Source organism: Chiloscyllium plagiosum, chromosome 6, assembly GCF_004010195.1.
Source record: "Chiloscyllium plagiosum isolate BGI_BamShark_2017 chromosome 6, ASM401019v2, whole genome shotgun sequence".
Taxonomy (NCBI): domain Eukaryota; kingdom Metazoa; phylum Chordata; class Chondrichthyes; order Orectolobiformes; family Hemiscylliidae; genus Chiloscyllium; species Chiloscyllium plagiosum.
Genome location: NC_057715.1, coordinates 1,154,745 through 1,179,020, shown reverse-complemented (window position 1 = coordinate 1,179,020; position 24,276 = coordinate 1,154,745). Strand labels below are relative to the sequence as shown.

The following is a 24,276-nucleotide window of genomic DNA, read 5'->3' as shown; positions in this document are numbered from 1 at the left end:
CTACTAATCCTAATTCTTCGTTCAAATCCACTAATTGTCTGGATCTGGGGGATACTCCTGCATTACTCTTGGGAATCCTATCTATTTCCGGATCCATAATACAATTATAGGGGGAGACTTTAATTGTATGATGAGCATCGAGAGTCATCACTTTGGAGAAGGCTTCCGTTATAAACTTAAAAGGATGTGCCAGGGGACAATACAGATTTAAGATCCCATATTCCTCTCCTTTTATAAGGGCTTTAATTAGAATATATCGTCCAGATTCGTCTTTTATCTGATTTAGGATTTTGAAAGGGAGATTCTTCCGAATAAGGATGACAACTCCCCAACTTTTTGAGCTGAAGGAAGAAAAGAAGGAAGAAAAGAATTACTCTATCGTAATTTCAAGTGTTCTTTATCCAATAAATATGTCTCCTGTAGGAGAGCTATATCAACCCTTTCTTTCTTGAGGTTTGATAATATTTTCTTCCTTTTGATTGGTGAATTACTCCCCTTGACATTCCAGGTGCATCATTTAATTGAATGACTAACCATAATTGTTCAGGCAAGTCCGAGACCCCTCGGGAGAAGAAGCCCCATACAAAACATCCCGAGCATAGAACATATAAAATTCACAAAAATAGAGGTTCTTTAATACACTCACATCAATACAGTAGCGCCTCGACATTCGAACGACCCCGTTCACGAACACATCGGTTTACGAACAGGATTGCACATAAAATTTTGCTTCAACGTACGTATGAAATTCAAGGTACGAACGAAGGTACAAACACAAAAAGCCCATGGTTTTATTGTCATTGTTCTGCTTTGCTACGCGCGCTTTGGACGCAAAAACTCTTGGGCCTGGCGTGATCTCATTCAGTTAGTCTTTGGTGCGCATGCTGTGAACATCGTTCGTTGCTACGTCCAAGCATTCTTGCATTTTTTTTTGTTTTTTGCATTAAATTAGCCCTCATTATGGCTCCCAAGAAAGTGAAAAGTGGTAGTGATAGTGGTGTTAAGAAGCCTAAATGTATTACTTTGGAAACGAAGAAGGAAATAATAGCTAAACACAAAAATGGTGCTCGCGTATCTGATCTCGCTATGCGAAGACATGGCGAAATGGACTATCTGTACTATCCTAAAGAACAAAGAGGCACTAAAGGCAGCTGACGTGGCTAAGAGTGACTATATTAACAAAGCAAAGGCCTAAATTGTTAGACGAGGTTGAAAAATTATTATTAGTTTGAATAAATCAAAAAGAGCTTGCTGGAGATCGTGTTAACGAGACTATAATCTGCGAGAAGGCTCTACACATAAACCGTGATTTGTTGGCAACACCGCCGAGTACAAGCACTGCTAGCGTTGAAGAATTTAAAGCCAGCAGAGGCTGGTTTGATAAATTTCGTTGACAAACTGGAATCCATAGTGTAATAAGGCATTGAGAAGCGGCTAGTTCAGACAAAAAGGCAGCGGAGGACTTTGTGAAGGAATTCAATAAGTTTGTCGAAGATGAAGGTTATGTCTCACAAAGTTTTTAACTGTGATGAAACTGGGCTTTTCTGGAAAAAAATGCCCAAAAGGACCTACATAACCCAAGAGGAGAAGGCACTACTGGGCCACAAACCAATGAAGGACAGGTAAAAGCTTTTATTGTGCGCGAATGCAAGTGGGGATTGCAAGATTAAGCCTCTGTTAGTCTACCACTCTGAACATCCTCACGTTTTTAAACGCAATAATGTGTTGAAGGCTAAACTCCCGGTAATGTGGAGGGCGAATAGCAAGGCTTGGGTCACGCGAATGATTTTTATGGAATGGTTGACGGAAGTTTTTGCACCAGCTGTCAAGGAATACCTTGAAAAAAATAATTTGCCACTTAAATGTCTTCTAGTAATGGACAATGCTCCTGCCCATCCTCCAAATTTGGAAGAAGACTTGGACATTGAATACTATTTCATAAAAGTAAAGTTCCTTCCTCCCAACGCCACTCCTCTCACCCAACCCATGGACCAGCATGTCATTGCAAATTTCAAAAAATTATATACGAAGGCTCTGTTCGCCAGGTGTTTCCAGGTCACCAACGACACAGATTTGACCCTTCGTCAGTACTAGAAGGACCACTTCAATATCCTCCATTGCATAAACCTTATTGATAAGGCATGGAACAAGATCTCTTTCCGTACGTTGCAGTCGGCCTGGAGGAAACTTTGGCCAGCTTGTGTACCTAAGAGAGACTTCGAGGGTTTTGAGGAGGAGACATCAGTAAACGTAGTGAATGAGATTGTGACCCTGGGCCAAAATATGGGCTTGAAGGTAGACGAGGATGATGTGGCGGAGCTGGTGGAGGACCACAGACAAGAACTCAGCACAGAAGATCTTGTTGAATTGCAACAGGAGCAGGTGAAGGTTATGCAGCAGAAGCATTCTGGAGAGGAGGAAGAAGAGAGGGAAGATGTATCAAGTGTTCAAATCAAAGACATTTGTAGCAAATGGAGTGAAGTGCAGGCTTTTGTTGAAAGGCATCACCCTAACAAAACTGTGACCAACAGAGCAGTGAACATTTTAAATTGTTCCAAATTCTGCAACAAAGAAAAAAACAAGTTTCTCTGGATCGTTTTCTTGTGGCATCACCAACCTCCAAGAGACAAAAAAAAGAGAAAAGACTCCGGAAATATCTGAACAATGGGAAAATTGATTCGGTTCGCGAACCGGGTCCCAGAATGGATTAAGTTCATAAGTCGAGGCGCTACTGTATAATAAAAAACTATTTCTAAATAGAAAAAATATAAAACATTTTTAAACGGAGATTTTCCCCCTTGTTCCCAGGGGGCATCACTTCCTTTCTGAAAGCTGATCATATCCTCTCCCAACCTTTGACCCAGGCACCCCACGATAGAGTAAAGAAAATTCAAATATACTACAGAGATAAAGTCAACAGTGAGTACCCTACACCCCCCCACCCCACTTACATCAACACCTACATATATTTGGTAATGTTAATACCATGTATGAACATATATAACTATAAAATTACAGTCAACAAATAATAATTAAATATAGTAATACAAAATAACAGGGGAAAACAGCCCCGCTCTTAAAGACAGAGATAAGGTAACCACCTCCCCCACCTACATTAACTAGACCACCCGGCCTATATATGAATATATAAAAATATATAAAAAAGGGGTAGAAAATCATTAAGTGAAGAACAAATAAATATACCCCTCTACCCACCCCCCGGAGATAATATTAAACAGTAAGGTAATAAAAGGAAAAAAAAGGGATGAACTGGGGTGGGGGGTGGGTGATGGAGGGAGGTCAGAACAACATCATTCACCACTCGAATTAACTCTTACAATTTATCTAAGAGAGTCCAGAAATTCCTTGGCCTTCTCCGGCAATCCAAAATTGTGCACGGACCCTTCATGGCTAAAACGTAGCGTCGCTGGGTAGCGCAGGGAGTACTAGACGTTTAAGTCCCTTAACGCTTCTTCGCTTTGTCAAACACCTTCCTCTTTCAGACCCAAGCTGGGGAGAAGTCCTGGAATAGCATAATCTTGGATTCTTTGTAAATCATGGCTTGGGGATCTTATCTAGATTTCTGGAAGCTTCTAAGAGCATCTGCCTCTCCTTGTAGCTCTGCAGCCGGATCAGGACCGGGCGGGGCCGCTGGTTCAAGCCGGGCCCGCGCATTGCCACTCGGTAGGCCCATTCCACCCCTACTCAGCCTGATCCAGCTTCCAGATTTAACAGCTGTGAGCTGGCTTTCCTCTTCCCGTTCGGGAAGGCCAAGCAAACGAATTTTTTTTGGGTCATCGATTGTGATTTTCTAAGGTCTGGACTCGCTGTTCAAGAGACCGGACCCGACCCACGGCCAATTCTGCGGTAGTCTCGGAGGTCGCGGCCTTTAGCTCCACCCCTCCAATTCAGCACTCGATTTCCTCGATGTCTCAGTCGTGCTTTTGTAGCGCGACCGAGAGTAAATTCCATCTGTTCCTGGACTCTTCCATGAAGGCGTCGATCTTCGTGTCAAGTTTGGAAATTACTTCCACAAGGCTCACCACCAAAGGTAACCCCCCCGGGACGGCTGCGGACACCTCTGCTGTAGCTGGGGAGGGGTTCCTGCCTGCTGAGAACTGCGGGCTCTCTTCCCTTTAGTCATTTTTACAGGAGATTAGATTGTTTAAATTTAGTACAGAGCAACTAATTATATTAAATAAAAACTATTTTAAATGATTTGGTGAGTGTGGGGGAGGCAGCGGCCCACTTTGCCCAAGTCTTCGGAGGAGCACTATAGACTCAGACTTGCTGGGTTGCTGCCATCTTGGATCTCCATCTTGAAATGCTGATGCCAGCAGAGATGTGGATGTACCCAGAAATTGGATTAGATATTACTCGTTCTATATCTTGAGGTCTTCAGAATTCCAAAAATAGAAAGTACTGAGAATAAGAAATACAAAGATCGGCAGCCAAGGTTGAGCTACATGGCTTAGTTCTAAAAGAAGAATTATTTCAGACTCAATATTAACTATTTTTGTCTCTTCACAGATGTTGCCAGACTTGCTGAGTTTTTCCAGCATTTTCTGTGCTTCCGTTCTCCAGCAATCGCAGTATATTGTTTTTATTGCCAAGTTGAGGTGCTACACTTTGGATGAACTGTGTGTCAGCTTTGTGTGAAAGTAGTTCTGACTTGTCTTCGACTTCTCCTCTACCACTATTTTGTTTGGTCACTTCCAGCGTTGTTGGACCCCTCTGTCCCCGAGGCTTTCTTTGAACCGCATCTGAATGTTACCCATCTTTTTTCTAGAGACTAGAAGAGTCAAGAGCCATGGGATCATAGAGATGTACAGAACAGAAACAGACCCTTCAGTCCAACTCGTCTATGCCAACCATCCTAACCCAATCTAGTCCTATTTGCCAGCACGTCACCCATATCCCTCCAAACCCTTCCTATTCATATACACATCTAGGTGCTTTTAAATGTTGTAATTGTACCAGCCTCCACCACATCCTCTGGCAGCTCATTCCATACTCATACCACCCTCTGCATGAAAAAGGTGCCATTAGGTCTCTTTTATATCTTTCCCCTCTCACCCTAAACCTATGCCCTCTAGTTCTGGACTCCCTGACCCCAGGGAAAAGACTTTGTCTATTTACCCTATCCATGCCCCTCATAATTTTATATTGATGGAATTTTTTAAAATATCTAGAAATGCAGTCACGCACAACTGAACTTTTTTCCCCCCAGCACCTGTGATATTTTTGCTTCTATTAACCACTATCAGTAAATCACCCATGTTTCCAACTGAAATAATTTAAGTACAGAGCCCTGTAGTGGCTATGGAGACCATCAGAGGTGAGTAGATGGAGTTTTTTATTTAATATATCCCGAAGTGCTCTTACACACGATTTTCCCCACATAGTTTTTTAAAACATTTATTAACCGCGAAGAATGAATCACCCATATTTTTCAATTGATTAATTTACATGTAAAGCCCATTGGGCCAGATTGTGTCTTTTTCCACCAGGGGTGCCCTTACAACTGGTGATTGTATTTTCACCGTCAGCCTGGTATTTTTTTTAGCGTTTATTAACCGCCACCAGTAAATGACACGCTTAACTGAATAATTTAGGTACAAAGGCCGTTCGAGGGCAGTGTGGGGTGAAGTAAAGTAGAGTGGGGTGCACTACTGTACCTGGCTGTCAGTGCGAGTTGGACCCGTGATTCCCGCCCTCAGGGAGGCTGCCCGCGCAGAGGAGGCCGGGAGGTGGGGCCTTGCTCTGGTGGGAGACAGAGGAGGCGGGGCCTTGACTCGTGGAAGATGACGATGTGGGGCGAGAGGCTGTCCGCGCGGAGGAAGGTAGGAGGCGGGGCTTTGCTCTGGTCCGTGACAGCGGAGGAGGGCAGGAGGCGGGGCCTTGCTCTGGTGGAAGATGGCGGCTGGCGACTGGAACGCGGTGCACATTCCACGGCCGGGCTCGTGCTGCAGCGTAGCCGCGCCTCCCGCGTGCCGGTGGCCGCACACAGGTAGCTGCAGCGACACGAGCTTCCCGCCCAACGGTCAGAGTGTGCAGCCCAGTGCTTGCTCGGTCCCACATTAACTCGGAAACCTTTGACCGGGTAACCGGAATGGGGAAAGTTGGAACCGTTTTAATGTCCCGCGTGTGCCAGCTTCGCTTCTGCAGCGAAATATCTTCTTTTAGGGTCTTAAAAGCAGAAAATACTGGCGGGGATCAGGTCTGGCAGCATTGGCGGAGGGAGGAAACCCAGTTAACATTTCAAATCCAGTGACTCTTGCAAACCCCGTGGGTAGAGACCCACTCGGTTTGATTTAGTTCAGTTTTTATTTTCCGTGGGTAACGTGTCCTGTCACTGTCTTTCTCTCCCTCCCTCAATGACCTCAGTTTTACTCTAATCGTGAATGTTTTACATAGCACGTGTTCAGCTTTTTTTAAAACAATGCTGGAAGTGCTCAGCAATTCTGCGATCACTTCTGGAGAAATAAATAGTGGGTGATATTTGATGATGGCCTCAATATTGTCTTCTGCCCTGCATAATGAGCTAGAAAACTATATTTTTTTGGGGGGGGAGGGGGAACAGATAAGGATGGGAATTTTCTGGCTCAGTAGTAGCATGTTACAGTGTACAATTCCGGTCTCCTTCCTATCGGAAACTTGAAAGGGTTCAGAAAAGATTTACAAGGATGTTGCCAGGGTTGGAGGATCTGAGCTACAGGGAGAGGCTGAACAGGCTGGGGCTGTTTTCCCTGGAGCGTCGGAGGCTGAGGGGCGGCATTATAAAGGTTTACAAAATTATGAGGGGCATGGAGAGGGTAAAAAGTCTTTTCCCTGGGGTCAGAGAGTCCAGAACTAGAGGGCATAGGTTTAGGGTGAGAGGGGATAGATATAAAAGAGACCTTAGGGAAAACCTTCACGCAGAGAGTGGTGCGTGTATGGAATGCGCTGCCAGAGGAAGTGGTGGAGGCTGGTACACTTATAGCATTTAAAAGGCATCTGGATTGGTATATGAATAGGAAGGGTTGAGAGGGATATGCCTGAAATGCTGGCAAATGGGACTAGATTTATTTAGGATACCTGGTCAGTGTGGACGAGTTAGACTGAAGGGTCTGTTTCCATGCTGTACAGCTGTTAACGTGCATACTGTTTTGATTCACTACAAATGACTGGATGATTTGTTTACACCTCCCTACAATTCAAACTGAAATTGACATCTCAAATTTAACCTAGCTGGAAGTTTTAAGAAATTGCTGGATTTCATGCTGGTTCCCAATTAGGAATTAGGGCTGATGCTTCAAAGTACCCTCTTTATGACCTGCAACAGGACTTAGCTTCTCTAGGCCAGAAAGGAAACATCTGAAAGGAGGTGTAAGATGGTGGTTAGATATGGCTTGAGTCATCACAGAACATATAGAATCTCACTTGTTCATGGATGATATGGCCAAGAATACACTATGAATTACATTGTTGAGGAACTGAAATGGGCCCTTAAGGTTCTTCAGATGTAATGGGAACAAGAAGATAAACAATTGCTGTAGTTTTTTGTAGCTGTGACTAAATAGATCCCATCATTAGTGTCAAATATTGATCCCAGACTGTGTACCTGTGTGAGCTATGTTCCAAACAAATAGTTTATATTTTTTATACAGTTATAGGGAACAAAAAACAGTTATGGAGTAACATTTCCATTTTTTTCTCAGAAGAAACCTGAAGATGTCATGACCTGTAATGGCATGTTTGCTTTGCAATGTTCCTCACTGAACTCTGCATCAAACCTTTCATCAGTTGAAATGTTTTGTTATTTTTAGAAATAAAAAATAACAAAAGTGAAATAAAAAGTACGGTTCCTCTTTATTTGGTGTTTGCTCAACCTCGTTGTCAGTGATATTCAAAACATGAATATGTTGCATATGTTATCCTGAATATGTTATCCTGTTGCAAGTATTGGAATCATACCTGCTACGGGTAAAATATTATATGATGCCATAGATAAAACTGTTTAACCGTGGAACTCTGTTTTTGCCAGTTTTGCCATTGGTTTTTTCAGTGCAAGGTAATTTTCACTGCACATTCTATCCAAGTTTGGATAGACTAATCTGACAGACTATTTTGGTAAGAGGTTTGACATTTTCCCATAGTGTACACATTTAACAAATTGTAGGTTTCAATAAATACCCATTTTAAGAACTTTACAATGTAAATTCAGTGTTAAAACCAGTAATTGCATCCTGTTATCTCCTAATATACAAGTCATGGTTGTAGCGGATATATTATGGAGGAATATTGTTTTGTTTAACTTTGTCTTACTTTCATCAGGACCTTGCGCAAGAATACAAATTTAAGAGGTAAACCAACATAGGAAACATAGTAGGCAGGGACTGATTGGACCAAAGGGTCTGTTTCCATGCTGTATTAACAAGAAAGGATAGTTTCTTTATGTACCCTTTTCCCCCCTGGTTGGGGATTCTATAGAAATAGTGGACATGGTCTGAGAATTTGAGCCAGACTGTTCAGGGGAGATGTTAGGAAGCACTTCTATAAAGAGGATGTTAGATATTTGGAACTCTCTTCTACAAAGGCAGTTGTTAATTTTAAATCTGAGCGAGACTTTTGTTAAACAAAGTTATTAAGGGATGGGCCGAAGGCAGGTATATGGTATTAGGACACAGATCCACCATGATCTCACTGAATAGGGGAACAGACTCAAGGGGATGAGTGAGCTACTCTTGTTCCTATCTCTAAACCTCAGTAACTAAAACAGCTACAGTTTTGTAGATGGCCTGTGGAAAATTTCCATTAAAAACAGCTTAGGTAATATAGTATGCATAGATGGTTTGCAATGCAGTCAAAAGTTTTGGCATAGGTTTTTCTGAATGTCCCTTGGGAAAGTAAGCTATAGATTGATCCATTAGATGGTATGCCCAAGAACGCATTCCTTATACTGTATTTCCTCATGGTATTCAAATTTGGAGCTTAAGTGTAAGTGACGATTTAATGTCCTCTGGATCCTTTGGGATATTTAGTGTTCAGTAATTTAGTTGCCAGAATATTTTTATAGTGAAACCATTTGGTAAACTGGAGAAAGTCCTTTTGTTTTGGCTTAATCCATATTCTTAGAACTGATTGTTTTCTTTAAATGAAAGTTATGTCTCTTTGGGTTGATTCATATGGATTAGAATCAAGCAAATATAAATGATAGAATTCGCCTTCTTTTATTTTAGATGGGTACATACAAGACCTTGTGGCAGCCTGTGAAAATACCTTAAAAGCTTTAAGTAATAAGCTTCTTACAACAGAACTTGATATCTTGGGTTCTCTGTTATATGTTTTCCATAACCGGTTACGTCAGCACAAACCTTATTGTGCATTGAAACAGGTTAGTATTTGTGTTAAAATTAAATCTTACGCTTTAATAAAATCAATTGTACGTTAATCGAGTGCTTGCATTATTAAATTAATTGTTCAATGTGGGTGTGAAGGGAAGTGATGGAACAGTGTATAAAATTAGTTTTGAAATTGATGCAGTTTGTTGTCATTTATGTATTTAATTCAAATATAAGTTACATTGTTTCTGTTCATTTGAAGTTATTTATTTTATTAAAATGGATGTAGGTTTGCTCACTGAGCTGGAAGGTTCATTTTTTGACATTTCGTCACCATGCTAGGTAACATCGTCAGTGAGCCTTCAGACGAAGTACTGCTGATATTTCTTGCTTTGTATTTATATGTTTGGGTTTCTTTGGGTTGGTGATGTCATTGGCCATGGTTTATTGACTTGGACCCCATTTGCCACCCCCTGAGAAAAAGAACCAGAAATAACATCACCAACCTAAAGAAACCCAAACATATAAATAGAAAGCAGGAAACATCAGCAGTGCTTTGTCTGTAAGTTCACTGAATATATCACCTAGTATGGTGACAAAACGTCTGGAAACGAACCTTCCAGCTCAGCGAGCAAACCTACATCCAGAACCTCAACCTGAGTTACAAATATTCTCAAAACTCACTATTTTATTAATATTTTTAGGTTGAACAATGTGTGAAGCGTTTGCACAATATGCAACTTGAAGGTTCGATTCAAGATCTGATTGAGTTGTGTCCAAGGTAATTTGTGAAGCAAAATTGAAATAGCATATGTTATTCTGCAGTTTTAGGCATATATGAGAGAGTGTGAAACAATAAAAAACCACAAGCCAGTTAGTTTGACATTAATTGGATATTGGAAAATGCTGAAATCTATTAAGGGAGTCTTAACAATGCACTTGACACATTATGATATAATTGAGCAGTTATGGTTTTATAAAAGGTAAATTGTTTGTAAAAACTATTCAAGTCTATTAAGGATATAACATAGGATAGACACAGGGAAATTAGTAGACATCATATATTTGAATTGCCCAAAGGCATTCTAGAAGATTTCACAGAAGAGGTTAAGAGGCAAAATGATGGTTTGTGGACTGAGACTATATGTTGCAAAGGATGGAGAATTAATGGGTGGGTAACAGTGGAGAAATAAATGAGACTGTTTCAAGCTGACAGCTATAACGAGTGGAGGGTCACAAAGAACATTACAAGTTTCTTATCAAAGATTAGTGGCTTAGAAAAGGAGACTGGGTCCAAGTTTGCTTACAATATAAAGCTAGTTTGAAATGTAGCTGTAATGTAATGGAAAAGTATGACAGGAGTGGGCAACAAGGCAGAGGGTGGAACATATTATGTTAATCACTTTTGTCATCATAATAATAAAAAGGATTTTTTTATTAAAGGCTTGAAACTTGAAAATGTTGACACCAGGAGATACTTGCATATAGAGTTATACAGCCTTTGATCCAACGTATAAAAGTGGATAAATCCCCAGGACCTGATCAGGTGTACCCTAGAACGCTGTGGGAAGCTAGAGAAGTAATTGCTGGGCCCCTTCCTGAGATATTTGTATCATCGACAGTCACAGGTGAGGTGCCAGAAGACTAGAGTTTGGCTAACGTGGTGCCAGTAATTAAGAAAGGCAGCAATGACAAGCCCCAGGGAACTGACAAGTCTGGTGAGCCAGATGTAATTGGTGGGCAAGTTGTTGGAAGGAATCCTGAGGGACAGCATGTGCATGTATTTGGAAAGGCAAGTACTGATTTAGGGATAGTCTGTGGTTTTGTGTGTGGGAAGTCATGTCGCATGAACTTGATTGAGATTTTTGAAGAGGTAACAGAGAATTGAGGAGGGCAGAGCGGTAGACGTGATCTATATGGACTTCAGTAAGACATTCGACAAGGTTCCCCATGGAGACTGGTTAGCAAGGTTAGATCTCATGGAATATGGGGAGAGCTAGCTATTTGGATACAGAACTGGCTGAGGGTGTTGATGGAGGGTTGTTTTTCAATCTGGAGGCCTGTGACCAGCAGAGTGCCACAAGAATCGGTGCTGGGTCCACTACTTTTCGTCATTTATATAAATGATTTGGATGTGAGTGTAAGAGGTATAGTTAGTAAGTTTGTAAGTTTGCAGATGACACCAAAATTGGGAGTATAGTGGACAGCGAAGAATCTTGATCAGATGGGCTGAGGTGTGGCAGATGGAATTTAATTTAGAATAATGTCGAGATGCTGCATTTTGGGAAAGCAAATCTTAGCAGGACTTACACACTTAATGGTAAGGTCCTAGGGAGTGTTGCTGAGCAAAGAAACCTTGCAATGCAGGATCATAGCTTCTTGAAAGTAGAGTTGCAAGTAGATAGGAGTCATGATTTGGAGATGCCAGTATTAGACTGGGGTGTACAAAGTTAAAAATCTCACAACACCAGGTTATAGTCCAACAGGTTTAATTGGAAGCACTAGCTTTCGCAGCAAAACTCCTTCATCAGGTGAAGGATTGTCGCTCCGAAAGCTAGTGCTTCCAAGTAGATGGGATAATGAAGAAGGCATTTGGTATGCTTTCCTTTATTGGTCAGAGTAATGAGTACAGGAGTTGGGAGGTCATATTCCGGCTGTACAGGACATTGGATAAGCCACTTTTGGAATATTGCATGCAATTCTGGTCTCCTTCCTAGCGGAAAAATGTTGTAAAACATGAAAGGGTTCAGAAAAGATTTACAAGGATGTTGCTAGGGTTGGAGGATTTGAGCAATAAGGAAAGATTGAATAGGCTGGGGCTGTTTTTCCTGGAGCGTCAGAGGCTGAGGGGTGACCTTATAGAAGTTTATAAAATCACGAGACATGGATAGGATAAATAGACAAAGTCTTTTCCCTGGGGTCGGGGAGTCCAGAACTGGAGTGCATAGGTTTAGGGTGAGAGAAAAGATATGAAAGAGACCCAAGGGGCAACTTTTTCACGCAGAGGGCGGGGCGTGTATTTGGAATGAGCTGCCAGAGGAAGTGGTGGCGGCTAGTACAATTGCAACATTTAAAAGGTATCTGGATGAGTATATGAATAGGAAGGGTTTGGAGGGATACGGGCTGGGTGCTGGCAAGTGGGACTAGATGAGGTTGGGATATCTGGTCGGCATGGGCGAGTTGGACCGAAGGGTCTTTTTCTGTGCTGTACATCTCTTTGACTTTAGTCCATGCTGACCATACTCACAAACAAAACTAATCCCATCTGCCTACATTTTGCCCAGATCCCTTCAAACCTTTCCTATTCATGAGCTTATCCAAATGTCTTTTAAGCATTGTAACTATACCTGCATCCTCCACTTCCTCTGGTAGTTCATTCTACACACAAACGATATTGTGTAAAAAGTTGCCCTATTATCCTTTTTAAATCTTTCTCCTCTTTCCTTAAAAATATACCCCTAGTTTTGAATACCCTCACCTTGGGTAAAAGACCCTTAATATTCATGTTATCGATTCCCCTCATGACCTTGTAAACCTCGAAGGTTACCCCTCAACCACCTATGCTCCGGTGAAAAGTGTCCTGGCTTACCTTTAAACTCCATATACTACTCCTCAGCCCATTGACTCAGTGATCAAAATCTCTTTGTAATCTTAGATAAACTTCTTCTCTGCCCATTATAGATTAAGTTTGGTGTCATTTGCAATCTTATATTCTCATCCAGATCATCTGTGTAAATGACAAATTGCCAATCCCTGTGCAATACTGCTGGTCACGGACCTCCACTCCACTCCAAATCAACAACCCTTCTCCACTACCCTCTGTCTCCTATCATCGTGCCAATTTTATATCCAAACTGGCAAGCTCACCCTGAATCCCATGTGAGCTAACTTTACTAAATGGTCTACTATGCGGAACCTCACCACTGGCTTTACTAAAGTCCAAGTAAACAAGATCTTCCGTTCTGCCCTCGTCAGTTCATTTTGGTTATTTCTTCACAAAACTAAAATCATGCTTGTGAGACACGATTTTCCTTGCCCAAAACCATGCTGATTATCCCTAATCATTCCTTCCTCCTCCAAATGCATGTGACTCCTTTCTTTCACCTCCAACACCTTACCGGCCACTGATGTCAGACTCTCAAGTCGGTAGTTCCCAGGCTTCTCCTTACAGCCTTTCTTAAATAAAGGCATGACATTAAGAACCCTCCAGTCCACCGGCACTCCACCCATGGTTATAGGTAATACAGGTATTTATTCTAGGGACCCAGCAATTTCCTCCCTAACTTCCCAATCTAGTCCCACCTGCCAGCACCCGGTCCATATCCCTCCAAACCCTTCCTATTCATATACCCATCCAAATGCCTCTTAAATGTTACAATTGTACCAGCCTCCACCACATCCTCTGGCAGCTCATTCCATACACGTATCACCCTCTGCATGAAAAGGTTGCCCCTTAAGTCTCTTTTATATCTTTCCCCTCTCGCCCTAAACCTATGCCCTCTAGTTCTGGACTCCCCAACCCCAGGGAAAAGACTTTATCTATTTATCCTATTCATGCCCCTCATAATTTTGTAAACCTCTATAAGGTCACCCCTCAGCCTCCGATGCTCCAGGGAAAACAGCCCCAGCCTGTTGGCAGCCTCTCCCTGTAGCTCAGATCCTCCAACTCTGGCAACAGCCTTGTAAATCTTTTCTGAACCCTTTCAAGTTTCACAACATCTTTCCGATAGGAAGGAGACCAGAATTGCTCACAATATTCCAACAATGGCCTAACCAATGTCCTGTACAGCCACAACATAACCTCCCAACCCCTGTACTCCGTACTCTGACCAATAAAGGAATGCATACCAAATGCCGCCTTCACTATCCTATCTACCTGCAATTACACTTTCAAGGAGCTATGAACCTGCTCTCCAAGGTCTCTTTGTTCAGCAAAACTCCCTAGGACCTTACCATTAAGTGTGTAAGTCCTGATAAGATTTGCTTTCCCAAAATGCAGCACCTCGCATTTATCTGAATTAAACTCCATCTGCCACTTCTCAGCCCATTGGCCCATCTGGTGCAGATCCTGTTGTAATCTGAGGTAACCCTCTTCGCTGTCCACTATACCTCCAATTTTGGTGTCATCTGCAAACTTACTAACTGTACCTCTTATGCTCACATCCAAATCATTTATGTAAATGACAAAAAGTAGTGGACCCAGCACCGATCCTTGTGGCACTCCACTGGTCACAGGCCTCCAGTCTGAAAAACAACCCTGCACCACCAGCCTCTGTCTTCTACTTTTGAGCCAGTTCTGTATCCAAATGGCTAGTTCTCCCTGTATTCCATGAGATCTAACCTTGCTAATAAGTCTTCTATGGGGAACTTTGTCGAACGTCTTACTGAAGTCCATATAGATCACATCTACTGCTCTGCCCTCATCAATCTTCTTTGTTACTTCAAAAAACGCAATCAAGTTTGTGAGACATGATTTCCCACGCACAAAGCCATGTTGACTAACCCGAATCAGTCCTTGCCTTTCCAAATACATGTACATACTGTCCCTTAGGATTCACTCCAACAACTTGCCCACCACCGAGGTCAGGCTCACCGGTCTATAGTTCCCTAGCTTGTCTTTACCACCCTTCTTAACAGTGGCACCATGTGTGCCAACCTCCAGTCTTCTGGCACCTCACCTGTGACTATCGATACAAATATCTCAGCAAGAGGCCCGGCAATCACTTTTCTAGCTTGCCACAGAGTTCTCGGGTACACCTGATCAGGTCCTGGGGATTTATCCACTTTTATGCGTTTCAAGACATCCAGCACTTCCTCCTCTGTAATCTGGACATTTTGCGAGATGTCACCATCTATTTCCCTACAGTCTATATCTTCCATATCCTTTTCCACAATAAATGCTGTGGGCGGCACGTTGGCACAATGGTTAGCATTGCTGCCTCACAGCGCAAGAGACCCGGGTTCAATTCCTGCCTCAGGCGACTAACTGTGTGGCGTTTGCACATTCTCCCCGTGTCTGTGTAGATTTCCTCCGAGTGCTCCGGTTTCCTCCCACAGTCCAAAAATGTGCAGGTTAGGTGAATTGGCCATGCTAAATTGTCCATGGTGTTTAGGCGAAAGGGTAAATGTAGGGGAATGGGTCTGGGTGGGTTGCACTTCATCGGGTCACTGTGGACTTGTTGGGCCAAATGGCCTGTTTCCACACTGTAAGTAATCTAATCTAAAAAAAAAATTCATGATGAGAATGAAAAACTGAGTAAATTGGGCCACTACTTGAATTTAACAGTGATCTCATTGAAACAGATTCCAAAGAAGCCTTCGGGGTAAACATTAAAGGGCTGTTTCCTCTAGAGAAATATAAAACCAAGGGTCATAGTCTTGAGTGAATCATTTAGAACTTTGGGAAATTTGTTCAAGCAGACTTGATTTTTTGGAATTCTGTAATCCAGAGGCTTTATCTTTGATTATATTTAAAGTTGATGTGTCTCAGAACATTGAGTGCTAGTGGGCAAGCCAGAAAATCAGTAGTTCATGATCTTATTGAGCAGGCTCAATACATGGTCTATCTATTCCTCCTATTGGTTATAAATTTCATATTGTGACTTTGGTCTTCTTTAAAAATTTAACAGCATGTCTGAGGCACAGAGTGGTAAGACAAAATATATTCCCAGCCAACCTGTCCTGGAATGGATGTCGCTGAAAGTGTTGGGGGGCTGTAAGTTGATGCTGCGTCTGATGGAAATGTGCTGCAAAGCATTTCTGTATCCTTTAAATGTAGTTACATTGCACTCTGTGCATTTTCATAATGAATTTCAATCTGAAATTTGCTTATATTGTAATAGGATCAGTATTTGTAATGTAAACCATCTTCAAACCTTAATCATTAGCACAAGAGCTGCATATAATTTTCTAAGGTAGTAGGGCTGGTATAGAGACCACCAGACTTTGATGTTGGGAATGACACAAAACAGGAATTCAAAGCTTCTGTATTTATGGTTGACTTTAATCTGCAAATAGATTGGGCAAATCAAATTAGTCACGATACAAAAAAGGATGAATAACGAGAGTGTATGCGGGATGATTTTCAGGACTAATATGTTGAGGAACCAACTAAAGAATGGGCCATCTTAGACTGAGTATTATGCAATGTAAAAAGAATGTTTAGTAATGTAGATGTGAGACACTCCCTTGGGAATAAATAGCCATAATATGATAGAATTCTTTATTAAGATTGGGTGTGAGGTAATTGATTCTGAGATTAGTATCCTGAATCCTAATTAGAAAAACTATGATGGTATGAGGCTGAGTTAGCTATGATGGATGGAGAAATGTTACTGAAAGGAGTTATAGTTGATAGGCAATGACAAACATTCGCAGAACGAATGGATGAAATACAAAAATTCTTTATTCCTGTCTAGCACAAGAGTGCAAAGATAACAGTGAAAAAAGAGGCATACGATTTGGCAAGTAAAAGCAATAGATTTGAGGATTGGGAACATTTCAGAAGTCAGCAAAGGAGAACTAATCGATTGAATTAAGGAGAAATTCAAGTATGCGAGTAAGCACTGCGGGGAGCTTAATTACTGATTGCTGAGCTTTCTGTAAATATGTAAAGAGAACAAGATTGGTGAAAACCAATGTAGGTTTCTTACAATTCGAAACAGGGAAATTTATAATGGGGAACAAAAATGGCTCACAAACTAAATTCATACTTCACTTTGGTCTTCACAAAGTAGGACATAACTAATGATGGGGAGCGAGGGGTTTAGTGAGAGGGAGGAACTGAAGCAAATCTGTATTTAAGAAAGAGGTATTGGAGAAATTGATGGGATTAAAGGCTAATAAATACCCAGGGCCTGATGATCTACATCCCAGAGTATTTAAGGAAGTAGCCATGCAAATACTGGAATCACTGATGGTTATCTTTCAAGATTCTCTACACTCTGACTCATTTCCAACAGATTGGAGGGTAGCTAATGTAACACCGCTATTTAAAAATGAAATGGAGATAAAACGGAATTATAGACTAGGGAGTCTGATGTCAGTAGTAGAAAGATACTAGAGTCCATAATCAAGGATTTTACAACAGAGTACCTTTTTTTAAAAAAATAAGTGGTAGAAGTCGTAACAATGAGAATGGATTTACAGAAGGAAAATCCTTCTTGACAAATCTACTCATTCTTCGAGAATGCATCTAGTAGAGTTGATTGGGGGACCAGTAGATGTGGTTTATTTGGACTTTCAGAAGGCTTTTGACAAAATCCCACATAAGAGATTAATCTCGAAAATTAAAGCAGTTGTAATTGTGATAATATATTGAGATGGATAAAGATTGGTTGGCAGACAGGAAACAGTAGGAATAAATGGGTCCTTTTCTGAATGGCAGGCAGTGACTTGTGGGGTACTGCAGAGATCAGTACCAGGACCCAACTGTTCTCTATATATGTTAATGACTTTGATGAGGGAACTAAATGCTACAACTTTGTGTCATCTGCAAATTTTGAGATGTATGGAAGGGTAAGCTGTGAGGAGGAGGTAGAGATGCTTTAGTGTGATTTGAACAGGTTGAGAGAGTGGCAGATGAAGTATAATGTGGATAAATGTAAGTTTGCCCACTTTGATTGCAAAAATAGAAAGTCAGATTATTATTTCAATGGCTGTAAATTGAGAGAGCAAAATGTCTGAGACTTGGGTGTCCTTGTTCACCAGTCGCTGAAAGTAAGCATGCAGTTACAATAGGCAGTAAAGAAGGCAAACTGTATGTTGGCCTTTGTAGAAAGAAACTTCCAAGTACAGGAACAAGGATGTCTTGCTGCAGTTACATGGAGTATTGGGGAGGCCACACATGGTATGCTGTGTGCAGTTTTGGTCTCCTTATTTGAGAAAGGATGTTCTTGCTGTGGAAGGAGCGCACTGAAAGTTTACCAAATTGATTCGTGGGATGCAGGATGAGGAGTGATTCTATCAGGACTGTGTTCACTGGAGTTTAGAAGGATAAGTGGGGATCTCACTGAAACCTGTAAAATTCTAATAAGTTCTAGACAGATGCAGAAAGGATGTTCCCACTGGTAGGGGAGTCCAGAACTAGGGGGTCATACTTGAAGGATAATGGGGAACCCTTTCAGGACTAGGATGAAGAGAAATTTCTTTATCCAGAAAGTGGTGTGCCTTTGGAATTTGCTGCCAGTGTTTCAGGCCACAACATTGTGTTGTCAAACAGAAGGTAGAAAAAGCTCTTGTGGCTAAATAGATCAACGGATATGGGGGCAGTATAGGATGAGGATATCGAGCTCGATGATCAGCCATGAACATATTGAATGGCAGAGGGTTGATTGGCCTTTTTCTGCTACTGTCTTCTATATTTCTAAGTTAGCAACAGATAATGAATTATTAGAGGATGTTTATAACATGTCAAGTACAATAGAAATCATGCTACTTGTACTGATTGCTCTTTCTTTTTGGTTGAATGTATTTTGTTTCACTCTCTAGTTGTGTACTGTATACAGCTAAAATTGACAGCCGTTCTGAAATGGATGCTGAGGCATCTGAATTGTGCCAAAGGATTTTTCTGTGCATTGTAGTTTGTAGAAATGGCTTATTTTTAATGCATTTTCGGGTCAAATGGCTGAAGTTGTGGAAGACAATTTTAGTCAATGCTATTTTAAGTTACATTATTTGAAATGTCTCGACAAATGTTCTCTTTGTATTTTTTAAAATGTATTTCTAATCACAGCCAGGTATTATAGATAGGTACAATGTTTCTAACCACAGCCTGTGGTCCAACAAAACATTATGCTTGAATGGCAATTAGTTACATTGGTGTTTCAGCATCTCACCTCTTTTCTTCCCAAAGCACTCACTCCACCTCTTGTTAGCATTCTTCCATTTTAGTGAAATGATGGGCATGGTTTAATTTTGCTATTGGCTGAGAGACCATGTTTGAGTTTTGAATATTTTAATATTTAAATCTGAGTGCTCTTCCAAGAAAATGTTTAATTCCTACTTTTAATTTATTAAGTAGTTGAATTGTGCTGCAGAAAAATCCTTTTGTTTCTATTCTTTCAATGTTTGAACAGCAACTGGTTATAATTCCTTAGATAAAATTATTCAATCCATTTTTACAGAGGATTCAAAAACAGATGAAACGCTAAAGAATAGTGATTATGAAGGATGATTATGCAATGGGCTCCCAGCAGTTAATAGGTAAAAACAAGGGCTGCAGATGCTGGAAACCAGATTCTAGATTAGAGTGGTGCTGGAAAAGCACAGCAGATCAGGCAGCATCTGAGGAGCAGGAAAATCGACATTTCGGGCAAAAAGCTCCTGATGAAGGGCTTTTGCCCAAAATGTCGATTTTCCTGCTCCTCGGATGCTGCCTGACCTGCTGAACTTCGCCAGCACTACTCTAATCTAGAATCCCAGCAGTTATAAGCATTGTTGCCAGTGTTTACAATCGATGGAAAGGAAAATAGAGGTTCAGGGTCAAGTGAAGGATAAAGCAAAATGTGTTGTATGAATTTAAATCAGAAGGAAGAATTCCAAGTTTGAGACTTTGAATGCTGTCTAATTCAGCAATGAAAGTAAATTTATGTGGCTTAGGGAAAAGGTGGCAAACATTCATGGTGCAAAGAAGACTGGCCAGATGAGAATAGAGTAATTGATATGAGATGGAAAAGCTTAAATTGGGGCTTTAGTGTAGATTGGCTGAAATAGAGAAGGAGTTGGATAACGTTGGGATGAAAGTCAGTTTATGAGAAAATATTGGCTGAGAAGCAATATTCCTTCTTTAGTTATGCAGAAACAGGGAAGTTTCTATACAAACTGCACACTAGTTTGTTGTGTGTTGATGCTTCAAATGCTGAACAGCACAAAGTTTAAAAGGCTGTTTTTCAATGAATCTTCTGTGCACTACAAAAAAAATGTTTTGTTGATTAGAAGCTGAGTTGGCATTTGACTAGCAGTGTTACTATTGCAGATTTTTTGAGATGGTTTGTAAGTCTTTGGGGTATCTCAGCTATCTTCCCCACCCCCTCTCCCATCTTTCTCTCAGTCCCCTAGCCCACAAATCTCATTCCTGATGAAGAGCTCATGACTGAAACGTTAATTCTCCGCTACTCGGATCCTACCTGACCTGCTATGCTTTTCCAACACCACACACTCGACTATGAAATTGGTGACCAAGGTCAAAAATGTTGGCTTAGTTCTCTAGAATTTGAAGTTCAGCCAAGAGTGGTTAGTGAACAAGCAATTTGACACGAAGTGTGATTTAAAGTTATCAGTAGAAATAGGGGCAAGACTGGATGTTGAGTTGTACATGTGGAAGCTGAATCCATGCCTGGGTCTGTGATAGAATGGAGGATACTGGTGGAAATCACTGTTCCTGAAAGGATACAGTTTGGGAAATTTCCTTATGGAGCACTTCTAACTTGATTTGCTGGTCAAAGAAGCCTTTTGAAATAATGTATCCAACATGTTTACCTTCAAAATGCCGCATTTAATTGCATAAAGATGGCACCCATTTTAGTCTTAGTCTGATTCTTATTAAAAATATTCTGGACTGTTGGGTTTCCTTAATTCTAATACATGATAGTTTGACTATTCAATATCTTCATTGTAAAGAATTTATAGTCCTAAATGTCGTAGTTACAGGATTGCTCAGCAGACTATGGTAAGTGAAAATTTAGTTTGTTGAAGCCATATTTACATTCACTGTCATTTTTAGAAAAATAACTGAAATTTCACTTTTTTTTTCTTTCTAGGATAATGTTTAGAAGTATTGTTTTAAGCCTAGAACTTTTATATGATAAGCTGTTCCTGTTACTGAATGAGGTAACTAAAATTCAAGATATGTCCTACGTGAAGGAGTTTTCCTTTCCTGTTAGCGTCAGGCAATGGCTTGGTCTTTCCTATTGCAATTTCACACAAATGAAGCTGCCAAGTGTTTCAAGTCAGATGAGTGGATTGCTTTCAGATAACTCTGGCTTACTTGATAAATTGTTCGCGGAGACTGAACCTTTATTATTGGAGGATGATCAAAATACAATATTAAAAGAAAATAAAATGACTGATAGCATCACCTCTAAAACAGATCAGATTTCAGATATTGGACCCCCTGAGCAAGGCCATCGTGAGATTGGTGAGTATTTGTGTGATGTTTATTGCAGTAAGTTATTCTGTTGATTTGCCATATAATATTTAATAGTCTAAACTGTATTTTTCCCACAATGACATGTAGTAATATTATGTGTTCTACATATGTTAATGTTTCAAAAATACAATTTGTTTTGAATTATAATGTATTTTCTTCTGTTGAAGAAACTGGACTTCAGTTGGGATTTGAAATTAAGTCTATGCAAGTTCAGTATGAGGTCAGTATGTTTTTATAACTCTTATTAATGCTTTATTCCCATTATGCTCTCTCTGTCCTTGCTCTCTCTCCAGATGCTGACCATTTCCATTTGGCTTACCAGCATGTGCAGTGTTTTGCTTTTAGTACTATGAATAAAAGTATGTTTCCCTGTTAATCTACATTCATTTTAAAACTAGCTTTGTTTTTCTTGACTGGACAGAAGTCTCTAAAGGACTTTAACTGCAGAAGATTACAGAAAAGTAAGCAACTGTTTCCTTTGGATGAGTTTGTGAGCAGGATTGGTGCCACACACACTTTCAGTGCATTGTGTTGGGAGCTCCAGACAATGTTCCGTTGGTTTCGACACCAAAAACTAAAACATGAAACGTGCTATTTTGGAAATCAGTTTCTCCGGTGTCGCAGACTTAGAATGGTGGAAACTCATGGTTACAGGTATGTGAAGTAAAGAGGAGGAGCTTAGTAAAGAAGCAAATCAAATTCTAATGGTCATAATGGCTTGTGGTAAAGCATCCAGCTACAGTTGTTTGACTACAGTTTTGATGGCTTGGGTAGTAATAGTCAATAGCCAAAATAAAGAAAAGCAAATTGTGTAAAACACCTGTATGAAAACGATAAAAAAATTACATGTAATCTGGTCATTACTCCAGACTAAAGCATTTGATCTGTAGTTGTGGCTTGTTTTACATAGTCAAAACAATAAGGAAGTTTCTGTACAGGTATTGATGCAAATAAAAGTAAACTATGCGTAACTTTGTTTGAGTTGAGATGTGCAATTTTGGGGTCAGTCTCCACATCTTCTCCTGCAATGCCTAATTGGTGTGCTCTAGCCTTTAATCACTGTCTCCTGCCTCACAGAGCTACCATAGCACTAGTATGCCTTTTCCATTTCACATGTCAGCAACCATCCTGACTCACATACTGTTTAAAAAATGAAAGCGGGCCATTCAACCCATCTGATTCATTCCAACATTTATGCCATTCACAAGCCTCAGGAACTACTAAATTGGCCATTAAATGCTTTTGCAACATCTTGAGATTGAGAAAAGCGCTGTAAAAATGCAAGCTCCTTCTTGAAAATTTGTTTGTTGGATCAGATATAACCAGGCTGACTAGTCAGCCTGGTCATACTTAGTGCCTCTTCTCAAATGATGAGTGACTTAGTATGCTGATTTAGCATTGAGATGTCAATATACCCAGCACAGAAATATTGTCTTCAGGAGGAGAAGGGAAATAATGAGAAAAGGTCTGAAATCAATTCAGAAAATCAACAGAGCATCCGTTGAGAATATTTTTCATCTTTGCACAATCTCAGCATCTAATTTATTGCATGTAATATTTTGAGCTAGTAAAAAGAATGAAATTTTTCATCTTGTTGCCAAATCATATAGATTTTTAACTGCCTGTATTCTTTTTCCTTATACAATGTAGTTTCCCAAAGAAGATCAATTTGATAAAAATGTCCGTCTCCAGGTATCTCATTAAAAGATCTCAGGGAAAATTGCATCAAGGTGAAATATTTAAATATTGGAAAACTTCAGTGTCCCCTCTTCAAAACTGTAAGATAAGACGTTCAGAATTGTACAGAAGAAAAGGTTCCTTGCTCAAGAAGAAACTAAGAAACAGTAGACTTCACACAAAAGAAGGAAGCAAAAGGACATTTAAAACTATTTCACAGTTTGCATTTGACACACAAACTGACATAAAGAAACAGTGTGTTACTGGAGATTTTCACACTAAACTTGGAAACAATGGTTTGCATCAGAATGGGAAAACTCTGGCACTCCCCCTGGTTTCTTTGAGAGGAGGAGGTTCTGCAATTGTGCCAAATACGGATGATGATATTGATGCCATTTTTGCATCAATTGGTATATAGTTTGTTCTTTCAAATTTAAAAATCGCTGTAAGTGGAAGATTTGACAATATAAAGTAACTGGAAGCAAACTAAATGTGCATTTCTGTTCATGTTTTTGGAAATAGAATGCTTAATTTATATGTTGCATTTTTGACTCTTCAATTTGAATAACTTTACCAGAAAACTGGGTTTAATAAAAGGAAGGAGAAGAGACGTGGTTCTGTTTTTCCCATCCATAATGAGTGAGTATTGGGTGTGGTTGCACAAACAATCTTTCTCCATGTTTTCAGTTTTGCATTTATCAGCTAAATTTTGCAATTACTGTTATAAGTTTTACTCATTTGCTACATTTTCAAAAGTTGGGTGTTATGCCTGAAAATACTTTCACTTCTGATTAGAACTTGTCCTTTTGTGAGTCACCTCTTGTAACTTAGCTTCAGTTTCCAAAATTAACGTTTTTGATATTTTGTATTCTTATTGATATACTTAAAATACCAGCAGCTTTTGATTGCTATTTCAAAATAGTTTTGTCACACACGATGTATCATAACTTAGCTTTTCCACATACTTTCAACTTTATTTGAATTTATTACATTGCAGTATTACATTTTTGCAACTTGATGAGGCTGAGTAACAAAAGCAGCATTGTAATAATACCTCCTAGATAAATGCTAAACTCCAAAGTGTACAAACTCTTGACAGTTATAATTAACCTTGACAACATAGTTTTG

General features: G+C 40.2%; 1 protein-coding gene across 2 annotated transcripts; it reads left to right on the top strand.

Annotated features, from left to right (window-relative positions):
* The first annotated feature begins 5,840 nt into the window (after nucleotides 1-5,840).
* Nucleotides 5,841-23,756, top strand: nepro (nucleolus and neural progenitor protein). Of its 2 annotated transcripts, none has more exons than XM_043691136.1 (9): nucleotides 5,841-6,010; nucleotides 9,222-9,376; nucleotides 10,028-10,104; nucleotides 15,953-16,084; nucleotides 20,914-20,991; nucleotides 21,083-21,459; nucleotides 21,639-21,691; nucleotides 21,893-22,125; nucleotides 23,122-23,756. In XM_043691136.1, the coding sequence occupies exons 1-9, from the start codon at nucleotides 5,917-5,919 to the stop codon at nucleotides 23,564-23,566; spliced, it is 1,644 nt and encodes a 547-aa protein (XP_043547071.1). In that variant the 5' UTR covers nucleotides 5,841-5,916; the 3' UTR covers nucleotides 23,567-23,756. The 2 variants fall into 2 exon arrangements, with proteins under 2 accessions (XP_043547071.1, XP_043547072.1); XM_043691137.1 differs by lacking the exon at nucleotides 5,841-6,010 and adding an exon at nucleotides 6,036-6,103.
* The last annotated feature ends 520 nt before the right edge of the window (nucleotides 23,757-24,276 follow it).